Source organism: Cryptosporidium ryanae, assembly GCF_009792415.1.
Source record: "Cryptosporidium ryanae isolate 45019 chromosome Unknown contig_21, whole genome shotgun sequence".
NCBI classification, from domain to species: Eukaryota; Apicomplexa; class Conoidasida; order Eucoccidiorida; family Cryptosporidiidae; genus Cryptosporidium; species Cryptosporidium ryanae.
In genome coordinates, this window is record NW_027125551.1 from 227,060 (window position 1) to 238,303 (window position 11,244).

Genomic DNA, 11,244 nt, shown 5'->3' on the forward strand with positions numbered 1-11,244 from the left:
ATAAGGTCTTATTTTAATTGAGACCATAACCCTTATATAACAACTCCTTTTTCCTTTTAAGGCTTTTTATTGTGAAATGCCCAAATTTAAAAGAGAAAGAAGTAAATTCTCAAAAATTAGAAATCCACTTCATATTGATATAGAGTCATCAAAAAACCCGTATTTAAAATGCAAAAGCAAGATCTCTTTAGATTATGATTTACTGGAAGAATCTGTTGATGAAGGGCAAAAATACACTCAGGTTCCAGAAAGTGTTGGTAAAAAAATACTGGAAGAGGCGAACCGTCAGCTTCTCCAAGAATTTGATGAGGATACATTTTCTGACTCTCAATTAGACAAAGACCTTGTTGAAAAGAATATAGAGGGTAAATTTGATCTTCCTATTAATGAATTTGGCTATATTTATGTTGATAAAAATTATATTGAAATTGGAGACAATATTGGACTAGATGATTCTTATTGGAGTAATCTTTTGGATAAAAGTGTAAATGGTGATAATGAATTGTGTAATAATTCAAATAAATCTGACGTAGTTGATATAATCGTCTCAAAATTACGCGAGAATGTGAGTGAGTCTGCCATCAATCATTCAGATATAAAGAAGTCCACTCAATTACCAGAGAAGGTTCAGTTAGTATATTCATCAATTGGAAAATGGCTCACTAAATATAAATCAGGAAAATTGCCTAAAGCTTTTACTATTATTCCAAGACTTGAAAACTGGGAAGAAATACTCTATATTACAGAACCACACAACTGGACACCTAACGCAATGAGTGAGGCCGTCCGAATTTTTTGTTCAAATCTCTCTCCGAATGACTCATTGAAGTTCTATTCTGAAATTCTATACCCTATTGTGAGGGAAAATATCTCCCAAAATTATGGAAAACTTAATTACCATTATTATCAAGCACTTAAAAAAGCATTATTTAAGCACTCGGCATGGTTTAAAGGAATCTTACTTCCCCTTGCCGCAGACGAGTCTTGTACAGTTAAAGAGGCAGTAATTATTGGAAGTATTTTGAGCAAGGTAAGCATACCTGTACTTCATGCAGCTGCTGCGATCATTAAGCTTTCTAAAATTAATCCCTGGAATACCTGTCAAACTCACTTCATCATGATTCTATTAAGCAAAAAATACTCCATGCCAAGAAAAGTTATAAGTGAATTAGTCGAAAGTTTTTATAAATTTAATAAAGGAACAAACTCACAGACAGATGATAAAGTTATACTATTTTCTCACAATAATGTAAATCTGAATTCTAAAAGCATATTGACAAATACTTTGTTACCCGTGACATGGCATAAAACTCTACTTACATTTGTTCAAAGATACAAGTATGAATTTTCTTCAGACCAAATATTAAAATTACAAGAGGTTGTGAAAAACCAATACCATTATCTCGTTTCCCCAGAAATAATTCGCGAGCTTTCTCATTCACTAATTCAAATACCTAATGAATCTTAGATGCAGAGTAAAGCAACATTGCAAAATTAATTATATTCGTAATAAGTTTTAATTAATACTCATAATTCTTTTTTAAATATTCACGTGTAATACTTAAAATTTTATTTATATATTCATCTTTATTATTTCCTTTTTTCTCTAAACCATTAAACCAATTTCTATTGGGTATTATTTTTATTATTGTATTCGCCTTCATTTCGCTACCTTGATATATGAGTTTTGTAAATGTTTTATGTAGAAGCTGTATTGTCATTCTATTATTTATATATTCGATAGCCTTATTTATATCGATCATTTCACCTATACTACCTGAATGACGAATTTCATCCCAGTAATGATAAAAACTCAATGTAAATGAGTTTTCAATAGAGTTTATTTCTTCTATTAATGAAGTTTTTATAGATTCAAATACAACACCTTTCATTTTAATAAGTCTTTCAAGTGAGAATTCACGAAGCGTATTGTAAATATACTTTTCAATATCCTCTACTGAATAGTTTAAATTACCTTCTACACCAATAACCAGAGACTTTATTTTGCAAATAGAAATAATATTTGCCAAAACAATGTATCCTATTTGTGTTTTTGTTCTCAAATTTTCATATAAATAACCTTGGATTAAAGGTTGAAGTACCATAAGGTGTATTATTTCCTCAAAAGTTGAAGGTCCGAATTGATATAACATGATCACAGTGTTGTTGGAATCTTCAGAATTTGGATTAAATAGAGTGATGTCTATGGAGTTTTTAATTTTATAAACCTTCTTTTTCATTGAATATTTCTCACTTAGTGGTTCTATATTGCCACTCATTATGAATCCCTCAATTATTTTAAGTGTTTTTGACTTTGTAATATTTCCCTGGACATATGAAATAACACTCTGTCTATGTAATATTTTATAACTCCAATTATTTAACATCTCACAAATTTTATTCGAAGTATCACTTTTAATTACCGAACTCAAATAGGAAATGAAAGATGCTATCGAACTTCTATGCTTAAAATAATTATCATTTTGTTTGAGAATACCTTTATTTAAATATTGCCTCAATTCCCATTCTGTAAAGCTCGCATTCAATTGCAATGATTTAATTAAGTTAAGAAATTGTGAATAAGCAGTCTCTTGTCCATTTTCGTGAAATCCTACTTTTGATTCTGAAAATTCCTTAAATATTTTTTTTAATGATTCACATTCTATTTCATTTATTCTTCTAAAAATTGGTCCGATTACTATATTTAATAGTTTTTCAATATCTTCAGAATATCCAAATGTGCCTATATCTATTAATATTCCATCACCTTCCCATCCCAAGTAAACTGAAATTCCACATTCATTTAACTCCTCAACTTCACTCTCCATTAATAAATTAATTAAATAAACAATTGTTTCTCCCCAAATTTGTGTTTCAACTCCCTTATTATATCTTCTTGGATATTTTAATAAAATTTTTATTTCAATTCTGTGGTTTTTTGTTATTGGTTTATGCCACCAAATCTTCGCATAGTTCGAATTCAAAAGTTCTGGTAAACTAAAATTATTTACTTCCTCAACTATTCTCAAATTCAAAGGTGAACATTTTTTTGGAATTGGTATAACGATACTATTTTCTACTTTTGTTGGAAACCTTGCACTTTTCCATTTAATGAGAGTATCACTTGGAATGGAATTGAGTGTATGGACCACTCCGTAATATTCATCTCTAAAAGTAAGTGAAAATTTCCCACTTATATTATCCTCAGCAATAAAAAATGTGTTCTGAGGTGTCATTGTGTTTAATATTGTTCTTAATAAAAGTTCATCTGTTTCCTCAATTAACATCTCAGCACTTAAGGCATTATGAGCTCCATATTTGACGATTTTTGAGCAAATATCCGAGACAACATACATAGGAGATTGATCACGAATTTCACTTCGAATGATAAATTCCCTTTCTGAGATTTCCTTTACTCTGCTGTATACTTCCATAATTTTATTTGACACTTTTAATTTGTTTATGTATTTAAATAAGGTATCTATTACTTCAAATTTTTTAGAAGAACCTTTATTTGAGAGTTCAACTTGATAAATGAAAATAATACCAAAAGAATAACTTTCATAAATTGTATTCGTATTAAGAATTAAATCATTTTGTTGTAAATACCAATATAGTGTATTCTTTTTTTTAGAATTTAAAATATAAGACAACAATTCCAAAGGTTGTTTTGAAAGAGGATTTAATAAGGTAGAAAAATTCCAGACAAACCAAAGCTGTTTTTTATTGTTTAATGGGTCGACAATCACGATTTTTCCTAGAACTTCATCTTTTATTAACTTTTGGTTTGAACTAGCTTTAGGTTCATTTCTTTTGCACTTTCCATCGTTATTTTTTGAAATATCTAAAAAATATTTCTTTACCAATTTTTCCTGCTCATCAATACTCCTTTTCGATAATTGTACAAAAAACATATTCTCACCACAATAATATTTCTCGTACATTTTCTTTAATAAAGTTGGAAGTGAAACTCTTTTTGATTCAGGTATTTTTACTAATGTATCTATATTTCCTGTTGTAAATTGCGAAAAAGGTGGATAACAATATGATTTTAGCGTATACCACAACCTATCAAATTCATTTGGAATATTCTTTAAGTGTTCTGAGTTAACTGAGTTAATTTCTTTAAATATCATTTTTTCATCAAAAATAGGGTCGATAAAGAATCTAGAAAAACGTTTCAATCCATTTTCTAAATACTCTTCACCTATTTCATTAAAGTATATTGTCCTCTCTTCACTAGTAAAAGCATTGTTGCTTCCTCCATGCTGTGACATGAATTCATCATAATTTTCTGGTTCGGGATATTTCTCGGTCCCCAAAAAAAGCATATGTTCAATCAAATGGAACAAGCCAAAGACATTATCCGGATCATTGAAGGAACCAGCCTTAACACCAACAGAATATGCAGATTTTTCCACATTTACATCTTCTATTAGTAATAATTCCAAACCATTTTTGAGAATTACGTGTTTGAATTTTCTATTATCTGAAAATGGCCTTAAAATGAAATCAGTTGATTGCTTCTTTTGTTTTACGAAACTAGATGATACTGAATAATTAAAGAATATTAAAAAAATTAAATTTATCAACTGCATTATTGATTTTCATCAAAAATTGTCATTGAAAATTAAAAAACTACGTGACATGTAATTATACATGCGACTAACCAACAATGAAAAACCATTCTAGGCTCGGTTAAAAAAGAAATCATGAAGCATGTTACAAAATTATTTTAACTATAAAATAAAAATTAATGTATTAAATAAAAGTTATTTTCAATTAAAACTATTTAACAATCGAAAATATCAGGACAAATAACTCTTTTAATTCGAGTTTTTGGAAATTGATTAAATTCATTTTCAGTTAATTTTTCACACATTTTTCCTTCAATTAGCTCATTGTTAAGATTAATATTCTCATATTTCAAATTGGAATTTGAATTTTCTTGAATATTATCAGAAATTCGTTTTTCTTTGTTTTCGTTTTCTTTTATTTCTAGAGGTAATGGATGATCCACAAGGTTTTCTGTCTCTGCTAATGGTGATTTATTTTGGCAATAAACTTTTCTTTTTTTCTCTTTTGACAGATTTTGCTTACGAGTATTGTTGTTTATTGAAGGGAGTCTTCTCGGCTTAGATCTCAGTGAGTTGGTGTAATATTTAAGACCTTTATAAACTGACTGCCAGTGCATAACAGCAAATTGAGTTTCTCTAATAAATGCACCTTTCGATGCAAAGCCATCTATATTAGATAAACCTTCTGTCCAGGTTTGAATTTCACTCAAATTTCTTTCTAATTTTTTCTCAATATGAAACAAAACAAGCTCAAACTTTTGACTTGTTTTTCCAATAATTTGTCCAGGCCAAGTAACTCCTTTATAATTTGTCCAGACTAACTCTCCTATCTGAAACTTCGAACCTAATATCAAGTTATTACCATATTCAACACAGTGATCACAAAACCAATCATTCTTTTTATGTTCAACAGAATTACTCTGACAACTTTTATGATATGTATAACCACAATTTTCACACATTATCATTTTTTCTTCGTTTGTGTTCTTGCAAGTATAGCATTTTATTTCTTGATTTTTGGGGAATGAATGTCTGAAAAAAGTAGGTATATTTGATAAAAAAATATCATCATATATTCCATCTTTTGTGGAAGTATTACTATTCTCAAACTTTTTATTTTCAACTGAGTCAGAAATTCCTTCAACACAGGAATCATCAAAGTTGTCTACAATTCTTTCCTCTTCACAACTTATTTTAGCTTCACTCAATGTATCCAAATTTTTTTTTGAAGTAATTCCGGAAAAAATCACTTGAATCAACTCATCTCTTTCTATTTTTTGTTCTTCATTTAATGAACCCAATAACCTCGGATTCTTTTTTTTTATAATTTTTACTAGTAATTCTCTCGGAAGACATGAAATTGCTGCATATAAATGCAATTTAAAGTTTTCAAAGTCATTTCCTTCACTACTTGAATTTGTTTTATCTAAACCATTTTCTTTTTTAGAATTGCCACTAAAACTATTAGATGTTTTATTTATTAGTTTATTCGAATTTTCTACATTAATTTCCGCGTTTTGATCACGATACACGTTATTTTTACTTGTTTGTGTGTTTACTTTATTAACTTCTTCCATATTGGTTTTGTTGGGAAAGATATTATTTAATGAAAATATATTGTCGTTATTATTTAATTTATTTATTTTAAAGCAATTAAGTTGAGTGTTTTGTTGACTACTTTCTGTTTGTTGTGTATTTAAACCATAGTTGAAAATAGGTCGATTCTGTAAGTTTGGTTCCGATTTATCAATTTGAATATTATTAACAAAATTAAACATGTTTGTTGGGTTATTTGTATTTATTTGTGAATTCTCTATAATATTGTTCTGTGATATTTTAAAGTGGCTACATTTCCCTCTGTGGTTAATAAACCCTTTGACGCTAAAGTATATTTTTCTGCAGTATATACATCTCACTCTCAAACTTGACCTCGTTGGGGTAAATGCATAGTTACAAGATACCTTCACCTTTCCCTTCTTAATGGAAACCTTGCCATCTTGCCATTTTAAATCAGAGCCCTCTCTTTTTGACTTCATTCTGTCCTCGTAATTTATTTCTTGGCTCATTTTCCCTTTAAGTGTTTCTAAAGACATATAGTTTTGGTTGTTAATTTCATCTATCGTACTAGCTGAATTATTTTGATTCATAAATTCGATATAATTTGAACTTTCTAAATGATTGCTATTTGGTCGTTCTTGAGTTACGGGGACAATTTCACTGTATTGAGAATGGCAATTATACAAAGGATGTGTTAATTGATTTAAATCCCTTTCAGCTTCATTTTGAACCTGATTATATAAATCAAGATTTTGGTCTCTATAGTTTTGTGAATTATTCAACAAATTAACGATTAAAGCAAATTTTCTCACGAATTCTTGATCTATAACACCATTATTCTTCACTATCTAGTCATTTAATTCAACGCAACACAAGTAAACAACTTACCTCACGTTTCCTCTCTGTAAATTCAAAATTCCGATTAAAGCATAAGTTTTCATTCATCTTTCACTTCATGAACAAATTAATCACGCCAATTTTATTTCTAATAAATATCTCATGGAAGACATCTGCTCCATGCACATGCAAATTTAAATAAGACATTGCCCCTAAATCCATGCATGCAATCACCTTTATAAAGAAAATAGTACATGCAGTTCAATAAAATTAAACATAACACTTATTTTACTGTGAAAAAACCTATAATGCTATAGGAAGATACTAAATAATATAATAAAACTTAAGATAACTTACAAAAACTACTTAAAGAATCATACCATAGGGGATTTTGCCATGTTTCTATGCAAGAAATAGATGAAGGATCAAAGTCCCACGTACCACAATCATTTTGACTAGAGTGTTCATTATCCTGTGGAACCTCGGTTGAGTAATTCAGTGGTATTGCACAAACAGACGAACCACTAAATTCCTTCGGACCGATTGTGAAATGAGAATTTGATGTTACTGAGGCTTCGGAATTAAGTGTTGTCTTTTCTGAAGGAATGCAAAACATGTCAACTGGAAGACATTCACCACTCCATGTTTCAGGTAACTCGATTTGTTTATTAAAAATAGAATAACTTGTTTGATCTTGTTCAATATGTTCATTGTTCTGAGACAAGCTATCTGAGATGTCCTGACCTAACGTGAAAGGCAGCGTTTCAACCTTATCATTACTCTCTTCTGTATTAGAACCATTAAGTACACCAATTTGAGCTTGAATAGTAGAATCTTCATTCCAACGACCTGTATCTGTATTTGAATAAAAGAAAGAATTACTCATGGAAATACACATTGTTTTGCTCGGATCTTCAATAAAGGGACCATCAAATGCTGTAAAGGACTGGCAAGGGGAAGATGCATATGAAGACATATTACAATAATTTGTGTTTGGTGATACAGTTGTCGAATTTTGATGATGAACAGGGGTTGAAATAGACAATTTTCCACAAGAAATTATGTAGTTTCTATTGTTTTCAGTATTATATCTTGTTCCTATATTATTGTTCGCAGATCTCGCAATACTGCTAGAGCAATTTACATTTTGATTTTGATTCGGACTCTTTGAAATGTTTTCGCTAGGACTCATTTCTGGACTTTGATTGGTACAACTAGAGCCAATACCACCATTTATAGGTTCATCTAGTTTACTCCCACTATTACTCTCAATTATGCTATTTTCAATTTCATATATAATTCGCTCGTTAATTGCTAAATTATTAATGACGTTCAACTGATCATCTGTGCTTCCTATTCTATCTAATTGCTCAATATTTTTATCATTTACATTATAAATATGTTGCATATCTTGAGTTGAGTAGTCCAATAATGATCCTTTTGAATTGTGATTATTGTATAAAATGTTATTAGAATCAATACTGTGATCATCATCCAAAGGAACATTTTCCATACTAATATTTTCACTATCCTTTCCTTGACAATATACCCCATTATTCCTATTGTTTGAAATATTTAAACCAAAATTTACATCCTGAATGCTATTACTATTCATAGATAAAGAGACATTGTTTTGTTCCATAATATTTTTACAAAAGCAATCCTTTGTCAGATCACACGAACAATTTGAAGCTGAATTGCTTGGGTGTGGTAACTTCGAATCGAAAGAATATGGTGATGACCTGAATGAAACATTTTTTACAAATGATACGTTATTTGAAAAGTTACCATTTGAATAACTCATTATTCCTGTACCTATCGAAGATTCATCATCAATATACTTGGAACCACTTTCACGCACCTGTGTACTACCACTTCCACAAACACCATTTCCTACACCTGTGAAACTACTATTGACAGAAAGAATTCCATTCCCAGATGGAACATTCATTTTATAACCTACATTATTAACAATACCTGAATAATTCTGCCTTTGAGGATCAAAGTTCTCCTTGTTTATACCAACCTTTGACGACTTTAATGTATTACTTACTCTTAAACAATTAATGTTGCTCATTCCTATTTGCAATGGAAGACACTTTCCATCTCGCTTTTTCCTTTGTTTCATCCAACAGGCATTACAAACACGTAGTTTCGACTCAACTGAGCATACAGAAATATACCTCCATTGAGGAGTTTTTGTTGCTGAGCATATCTGACAAAAATAATCAGATCTGTCAAGCGGTGGTCTTCCTGCTCTTCTCTCATTACTCTGTTTTAATTTGTTATCCACTCCTTTAATTGAATGAACATCAGAATCATAGAAGTTATTTTTGTAACCATAGATGAAATCCTTATCAATATTTTTCTCATAATTAGATTTCATTGAGTCTATCACTTTATTATCACCATCAATTACAGAATGAGTCGCTTTTCTCTGATCAATCAAACTTAAATATTGGTAGTTCTCCAAACACTGTGAATCACCTGACAATGTTCTTGAACTCAAAAGGGACTGATTGTCTGATATCAAATCACAAGATACAAGGGTTGACAATACCTTACTTCTTTTCACAAGACGATCATCCTTGTTAGGTAATATGCTTTCTAAGTTGACACCACCCACAATATTACCTACGTTCAACCTGTTATTTGATTCGATTTGCGATTCCATTTTTTAAATTTTCATGCAGCAAAAATTAGAAATGTTATTGATGATACTACCTATACCAAAAAATATATACAAATATCAATTTAATATGTAAAATATAACTTATTTGTACCTGTATTTCTGAAGTAACCCGAGATCATTCGAGAAAAAAACATTAAGTATATCTATTTTTGTATTGAATCCAGTATATTATAACGTTTTTCTATTATTTTAATAATAGAGGAATTGCCTTTTATTATTAAAATGTCATAAACACATGTAAATCTTGAGAAATATCCTAAAAATTTACCTCTTTTCCTTGTTTTCGCATCAGAATACAACCCGAACGATCTTGACCTGTTAAGCAATATATAAAATTAATAAATAACCTGCAAAACCTAATACTCAAGAAAACAAATACCTTCCCCTAACTGTTTACCCTTCAAGCCTTCTCTACCTCCAATAGGAAGTGCATTGACCACAATAACAGCTGCACAAAGACATGCGCTGCAATCTGGACAACATTCGTCTCCCCTTTAACCCACATCAGCGCGCCTCACGGCGGCAATTAAGATATTCCTATTTCACGAGCATTTGCCAAAGTTAGGAGCGTTTATTTTGGCGGCTATTTCTGTATTAAGGGCCAATTGGTTTATTGAACTTATTCAAATCAATTGAAAGTATGAATTTCGGGCATTAAATGACCAGAATCTCCGAATCCATTACAGACTACAAGACTGTCTGAGGATACAGACATCCTTGTAATGCCACAATTGCTATGGTTTAACCTTAACCACCCACTTGTTGGGTATTGAAGTCCTTTACAAAACATGTAGCGAATAACGTTTCCATGACAAACAATGATGTCTACTTTGTCATTAAAATGCACACTTTCTGGGATAAAGTATGTTCTAAATGCATTATCAATTCTTTTCCTGTCAGAATTTATTTCACCTCTTTTAGGATCAAAATCGTTTAACGGAGGACTTGGATAAATAGGAACTCCCTCTGCCAAATTAGGATCCTCAACTAATATGGCCTCCGGAAAGAAGTTTGAAATTATTTCTGCCGTTTCTTTTGCTCTTAGCAGGTTAGAATGATAAATTATTCCGACCTTACCCCCATATTGACCACGAAGATATTTTCCTGTCTCCCTTGCCTGTTCTCTCCCTATATCCGTGAGTTTTTTCTCCTCATCACATTTCCCAGATAAATTATATTGTCCATGTCTCACAAGTACGTTCTGGTGCCACTTTCTCTTTTCTGCATTATCCGTGTTTTCTATTTTCTTTTTCTTATTAGAAGAGTCCCAATTTGGGTTCCAACTTATTGAATCCTTAAAGTAATAACCGTAATTAACAATTGAATACATAGTTATAAAGCTACCAAAAATCATTGCAGATGCGGAAAACTTTGCAAAGTTCCATATTTTTCTATATATTCCATTCTTTATTTTATTTGTAGTTAAATGTCTTTTTAAAACAATTTCAGGAAGAACGTATTTGAGTGGTATAGAACGTGACATATGGGAGTATACTTTTCTGAAAAACATTGCTTCTTAGAATAATCTAGTAATATTTTTAAATTATCAAGTTAAATAAACATCAACGTTTCTAATTTTGA

The 11,244-nt window shown here is 30.4% G+C and overlaps 5 protein-coding genes across 5 annotated transcripts; 1 reads left to right on the forward strand and 4 right to left on the reverse strand.

The window, feature by feature from the left end:
* Positions 1–76: 76 nt before the first annotated feature.
* FG386_001113 (uncharacterized protein) lies at positions 77–1,468 on the forward strand (the record flags this gene model as incomplete). The annotated part of the gene is made up of 1 exon (XM_067340506.1): positions 77–1,468. One exon carries the CDS (start codon positions 77–79, stop codon positions 1,466–1,468), a length of 1,392 nt encoding a protein of 463 aa, XP_067196574.1.
* Positions 1,469–1,520: 52 nt separating this feature from the next.
* On the reverse strand, positions 1,521–4,598 carry FG386_001114 (insulinase like protease; the record flags this gene model as incomplete). The annotated part of the gene is made up of 1 exon (XM_067340507.1): positions 1,521–4,598. One exon carries the CDS (start codon positions 4,596–4,598, stop codon positions 1,521–1,523), a length of 3,078 nt encoding a protein of 1,025 aa, XP_067196575.1.
* A 194-nt stretch (positions 4,599–4,792) lies between these two features.
* FG386_001115 (PHD finger containing protein) lies at positions 4,793–7,079 on the reverse strand (the record flags this gene model as incomplete). Its single annotated transcript, XM_067340508.1, has 2 exons — positions 4,793–6,982; positions 7,023–7,079. The coding sequence occupies 2 exons, from the start codon at positions 7,077–7,079 to the stop codon at positions 4,793–4,795; spliced, it is 2,247 nt and encodes a 748-aa protein (XP_067196576.1).
* Positions 7,080–7,314: 235 nt separating this feature from the next.
* FG386_001116 (uncharacterized protein) lies at positions 7,315–9,645 on the reverse strand (the record flags this gene model as incomplete). The annotated part of the gene is made up of 1 exon (XM_067340509.1): positions 7,315–9,645. One exon carries the CDS (start codon positions 9,643–9,645, stop codon positions 7,315–7,317), a length of 2,331 nt encoding a protein of 776 aa, XP_067196577.1.
* Positions 9,646–10,291: 646 nt separating this feature from the next.
* FG386_001117 (phosphoglycerate mutase) lies at positions 10,292–11,173 on the reverse strand (the record flags this gene model as incomplete). Its single annotated transcript, XM_067340510.1, has 1 exon — positions 10,292–11,173. One exon carries the CDS (start codon positions 11,171–11,173, stop codon positions 10,292–10,294), a length of 882 nt encoding a protein of 293 aa, XP_067196578.1.
* Between the last annotated feature and the right edge of the window lie 71 nt (positions 11,174–11,244).